The 6,000-nt window shown below is 43.7% G+C and overlaps 1 protein-coding gene across 7 annotated transcripts in view; it reads right to left on the bottom strand.

Annotated features, from left to right (window-relative positions):
- Positions 1 to 377: 377 nt before the first annotated feature.
- SMARCA2 (SWI/SNF related, matrix associated, actin dependent regulator of chromatin, subfamily a, member 2) overlaps positions 378 to 6,000 on the bottom strand; it is a 216,339-nt gene continuing 210,716 nt past the window's right edge. For all 7 annotated transcript variants that reach the window (XM_023539439.2, XM_064290573.1, XM_064290571.1 and 4 more), the window contains 3 exons: positions 5,547 to 5,679; positions 4,392 to 4,534; positions 378 to 1,289 (listed from right to left, as the gene is read on the bottom strand). In XM_023539439.2, the coding sequence (XP_023395207.2) occupies positions 1,254 to 1,289; positions 4,392 to 4,534; positions 5,547 to 5,679 (312 nt within the window). In that variant the 3' untranslated portion in view covers positions 378 to 1,253. The remainder of the gene's footprint in view (positions 1,290 to 4,391; positions 4,535 to 5,546; positions 5,680 to 6,000) is intronic.

Genomic DNA, 6,000 nt, shown 5'->3' with positions numbered 1-6,000 from the left:
ATACTTTAGACATGTTATTAGGAGGGACCAGTCCCTGGAGAAGGGCACCATGCTTGGTACAGTCAGTGAAAAATGAAGACCCTCAATGAGATGGACTGACATAGTGGCTGCAACAATGCGCTCAAGCGTAACAACGATAGTGAGGATGGTGCAGGGCCGTGGAGTGTTTCATTCTGTAGTACATAGGGTCACTATGAGTCGGAACCAACTCGAAGGCACCGACCAGCACTATCAGGTGTTTGTATCTCAGAGCCAGCCCAGCTCTCTGCTGGAGACCATCACTCAGGGATTAGGGCTTCAGTCCCCTGTGACTTAAAAACAAGAGGCCACATTTGCTGAGCTAACTTCTCTCTTTATTAGGAAAGCACCACCACCACGTTCTTGGAAATTACTGGAATTTTATTTGCCTCAGGCTTATGACTTGCAACCAAAGACTTTGTGCAAAGAAAGCAAAGATTAAGTACACTTTAGGGAGGCGGAGACAATACACATTGGTAACAGAGGAGATCAGGTGGACAAAGGAAGCCATCCAATACACTACAGAGATTGCCATATTCAATAGCGTTTTCAACAAAACTTTTTTTTTTTAAATCAAGAGCAAAAAAATTAAGCAATGTTTACAGTAGACATAAATCTTATACAATTCAAAAAGCATTTCTTTTTCAGATCATAGAGCAAAAATGGAAAAAAAAATACATATGCAGGTGAAATCTATCTACTGTACACTGACCACTTACTAAAGTTGCTTATATGCACCACAGTGTAAAAAACAAAACAAAAACAAAAACAATACCAAACAAAGAAAAACCGTGAAAATTGCCTGATGAAAAATAAAATAACCAGTGGCTTATAATGGCTTCTCCTGGTTATCCGTGCTACAAAAAGACAAAAATCTTCTCATCTCAACAGGTGATAAAACCAGGCAGTCAGACCACAACCAAATCAGACCCAACCCATAGAAATATACTATCCACCCACATATTTTCCATCAAAAGCTTTTTGTTTGTTTTAATCTTTGAATCTTTGAGGCCCATTTGGTCACAATATGTTACAAATATTTGCGTGTGTGTGCGCGCATGTGCGCTTTTTTACACCATGATAACATATGTTTGTCTGGTACTATCCTAAAGCTAGTTTATAGATGATGATAATATAGAAATGGCCCAGTGACCCTATGACAAAATGAACTCACTGGGTTCAAATGGGAGAGGGGAAGGAAGAACTCAGTTCTACCAAGAAAAATTCCCCGGCGATCACTCGTCATCAGTCGCGCTTGCTTCTGACTGTTCCTAAAATAAAAATAAGATAAAATAAAATAAGATAAAACCATATTTGAGGAAAAGAAGGCATGGTAAACCATCAGGAGGCAAAGTAGAAAAAAGAAATGGCATTTTGGAAAGTTAACCTTCCAAGCTTCTTCATTCCATGGGAAGACAGAAAGACTCCAAAAAGGCATTGAACACTGTCATGGATTGAATTATGTCCCCCCCTCCCCAAAACGTATCAACTTGGTTAGGGCATGATTCCCAGTACTGAGTGGCTGTCCTCCATTTTGTGATTGTAATTTTATGTTAAAAGGATTAGGGTGGGATCGTACCATCACCCTCAGGTCACCTCCCTGATCCAAGGTAAAGGGAGACTCCCTGGGGTATGGCCTGACCACCTTTTACCTCTCAGGAGATAAAAAGAGAGAGAAGCAAGCAGAGAGTAGGGGACCTCATGCCACCAAGAAAGCAGCACCAGAAGCAGAGCGTGTCCTTTGGACATGGGGTCCCTGGGCCTGAGAAGTTCCTCGACTGTGGGAAGATTGAGGACAAGGACCTTCCTCCAGAGCCGACAGAGACAGAAAGCCTTCCCCTGGAGCCGATGCCCCGAATTTGGACTTGTAACCTACTAGGCTGTGAGTTAAGAAACTTCTCTTTGTTAAAGCCACCCACTTGCGGTATTTCTGCTACGGCAGCACTAGATGACTAGGACAACCACCTTGAAACTGAGAGGGGAGTTCCTGGTTGGAAATCCCAAAGTGATACCCACGTTCTATGCTAGGGTTTCGCTCTCTTTCACTCTGGCCTGAGAGGTTTATGAATAATTGCATGGATCGAATTGTGCTGTTGTTGTTGTTAGTGCTGTTTTGTTGATGTCTACTCATAGCAACCCCAGGTGACAGAGTAGACCTGCCCCCAGAGGGTTTTCTAGGGTGTAATCTTTACAGGAGCAGATCACCAGGTTTTTCTCCAGTGGAGCTGCTGGGTGGGTTTCAACTGCCGACCTTTTGGTTAGCAGCCGAGCACTTAACTGTTTGTAACCAACAGGGCTCCTGGATTGAACCATATCCCCCTAAAGTATGCGCTGGAATCCTAACCCCTATGCCTGTGGATGTGATCTAATGTAATGTAATGACCTTCCATAATGCAATCTAATGTTATGTAATGAGGCCAGGTCAGCGCAGGGCATTGTCCTAAACCTAATCACCCCTGAGTTATAAGGAGCAGCACAGATGCAGAGACAGGAGCACACAAATGGGGGAAGACAGATGCCCCGTGAGAACTGCCAAGCAATGAAGGAACGCTGGGGCTACAGAAGCTGAAAGAGTCAAGGATCGTCCTCCCAGAGCAGACACAGAGAGAGAGCGCCTTGCCTTAGAGTTGACACCCTGAATTCCGACTTCCAAGTAAATTCCCATTCCTTAAAGCCACCCACGTGTGGTATTTCTCTTACGGCAGCACTAAGTAATTCAGACAATAATTTCTATTTTTAGCACTACGTTTCAGAAGATTCATGGGAGAAAAGCAAACCATGCATCTGATGTCTACTCAACCGTGAGTCTTCTCAAGTCAACACAACATTCTGAAAATATTTGAAAATGCTTGCGTTAAGGATTAAGGGTGAAGTGGGGTAATAATTTTGAAACTTTCCTACCAGGCGAAACCGGCAATGTGTTGAAGACAAAAACAAACTAGCATACATACAAAAAGGCAAAATAATCTTTCCAGAAAGGAACATTAGGGAGGTGGGTGACTGGGGACTTGCGCTGCTCTGGAAGGTAAATGGAATGGAGGGTCTTCCAGAAGGCGTGGTATTGGACATTCTTGTCGCCCAAACAGTTAACAATAGCATGCTAGACTGAATGAATGCTCTTTGGGATTAAATTCAGCCTCTGCCATTTATGTGCTACGTGACCTGGAACAAAACACACAACCTAGTACTGATTTCTCATTTGCAATATGTTGAGATGGACATCTACCTCCTGAAGCTAATGCAAGCATTAAATATGATAACATACAAGAAGGTGCCCATTTTAGGGCCCGTCTCAATAAATGTTCCATGGGTTTTCCAGATACTAAAAATAACACCTCTATGAAGAAATTCAATACATGTCTGGTTGCCTCCACGAGCAACTGCCTCCCCTGCCATGAGACCAGAACTGCATGGTGCCTGGCTACCATTACTGAACATTTCGATCAAAGACTGTGGAGAATCTTGATCAAAAAGCTGGGGAAATGTGGAGCAAAATTTCAAATTCTCAATGGAATCCGGACTTTCTGGAGCCACTGAATCCCCAGAACTAATGCGCTGAGATAATCTTTAAAACTTTACACTTTAAACCAAAACTATCCCCTGAAGTCTTCTTCGAACAAAAAGAAGTAGCTTATCTTAATTAGTAAAGTGCATCTGCCTTGAGCATTATGCTCTTTTAAAGAATTATCTGTGAGAGATCAAATGGGCCAACAGCCACTTGGAAGGTGGGATGGGAAGCTTAGGGACCAGTGAGCTTAAGATAACGGTAGTGGATTAATGCAGAAAAGGATAGCGAGAATGGTTAGCACAACTTGAAGGATGTAGCCACCATCACTGAATTGCATGTGTGGAAACTGCTGCAACGGTGTATCTTTGGCTGCGTCGTATACTTTCATCAAATAAATAATAAACAAAAAACCTCTCCAGGCACTTACGAAATTCATTTGGATTCTTTGTCCAGCACCTTAAGCCAGAAACTCTGACACCATAACACTCTTTCTCATTCCTCCACCTAATCGTTATATACTGCCGCATGCTAGGCACTATGCTGGTGCTGGGGATATAAAATATTAACTGGCCACGGAGAAAAATATTTGTAAGTAAGTGTGTGGGAAAATAAAATAGGGAACTTGATTTAGTATTCTTTCATTTTCGAAGTCTATCTTCAAAAAAAAAAAAAAAGCAATAAACAAAGCCCAACATTCCTGGTTATAAATCACGCAGCTTCGCCCAGCTCCCTCTGTAATGAAATTTCAACGAACTTTATATTCTCATTCCTGGGGAACAAGGCGGCCCAGTCAGAAAGGGTCTGGAGGCGCGAGGGAAATAGGGAGGTGGAGAGGGCTCCTGGCTTGGCGAGCAGCCACACTCACATTCTCATCCTGCTCTTCGTCACTGTCGAAATCGCTCACGACGGGTTTGGCTTTTCCTCGATTTGGCCTTTTCTTGCCTTTTCCTTTATCCCGCCCTTTCTCATCTTTTTTGTTGAGCTTGATTTTCACCTTAACAGATTTTGCTGTAAAGAAACAAACCAGACAGAGACCAGTGAGGAATCACAGAGAAATCTTTTTAACCCAAACCAGTGTCTGTTGAGTCCACCCTGCCCGTGGAGACCCCATGGATCAGAGGAGAACCGTGCTCCACCAGGTTCTCAGCGGCTGATCTTTCAGAAGTAGATTGTCAGGCCTTTCTTCCCAGATACCTCTGTTTGGGCTCGAACCTCCAACTTGGTGTCAGTAGTCGAGTGCACGAACCACGTGCACCACCCAAGGACTCCATGCCAAAGAAGAGAGAGGTGCTATCCACACCAATTTGGTAGAAAATGTATGTTGTTGTTACGTGCCACCCAGTCAATTCCAACCCATAGTGACCCCATGTGATAGAGCAGAACTGCCCCATAGGGTTTCCTAGGGTGTCACCTTTATGGGAACAGATTGCCAGGTCTTTTCTCCCACAGAGCCCCTGGGTGTGTTTGAACCACCAGCCTTTGGGTTAGCAGCCAAACACTTAACTGTTGAGCCAGGGCAGCATCTTAGGAAACGTGTATAAATTGGTATTCAAAGGCACCATTCAGTGGATGTTTGGTATGAGCCTGGCTCTGTGCTAAGCCCTTAATTGGCTCACAGGTCCTTTTTACTGCCCTGGTATTACAGAAGGAGCTCTGGGGTGGTACAATGGTTAAGCACTTGGCTGCTAACAGAAAGGTCAGTGGTTTGAACCCACCAGCTGCTCCAAGGGAGAAAGACCTGGCGATCTGCTTCCATAAAGGTGACAGCCCAGGAAACCCTATGCAGCAGTTCTACCCTGTCACATGAGGTTGCTATGAGTCAGAATTGACTCGGCAGCACACGACAATTACAGATGAGAAAACTGACCACGGGCAGGGTCAAGTCCAGCAAGAACATGGTCAAGTAAGGACTTGAGCCCAGGTCAGCCCGACTCAACCATGTGTTCTGGCAGGGTCTATGGAAACATCCATGCAGGCAGGGAGGGGCACAGAAAAGGAAGAAGCAGACATCTGGGCTTACCCTCAGACTCAGATTCCTCTTCGTCCTCCTCTTCCTCCTCTTCATTGGTTTCATCTTCGCTCTCTTCCTCTTTGGCAATTTTCTGCCGGGCACTTTTAAACACTGACTGCAAGACAATGGAGTCTTCATAGATCTAAAGGGTCAAAATGGCATCTCTTAAAAACGCAAGCCAAGGGCCAAGGTTCTCCAGTACAAAAAACTCTTATTTTATCTGCTGTTGTTGAAAACATAGACAGCAGAACACAGACCAAGTTGTTTTTTTTTTTTTTTTTTAATTCTCTCTCAGTTCCCACAACACATACCATACAACTCATCCGTTTAAAGTGTGCAATTCAATGTTTGTTTTTTAAAACAATTATTTTACTGTGGTAAAAACATATGTAACAAAACATTTGCCAATATTCTTTACTTGTACCACTTAGTGACACTGGTTATATTCTTTAGTCGTGTGACC

This window comes from Loxodonta africana, chromosome 9 (genome assembly GCF_030014295.1).
Source record: "Loxodonta africana isolate mLoxAfr1 chromosome 9, mLoxAfr1.hap2, whole genome shotgun sequence".
Taxonomy (NCBI): Eukaryota; Metazoa; Chordata; class Mammalia; order Proboscidea; family Elephantidae; genus Loxodonta; species Loxodonta africana.
The sequence above is the reverse complement of the archived record's forward strand: the minus strand, read 5'-3'. Positions and strand labels throughout refer to the sequence as shown.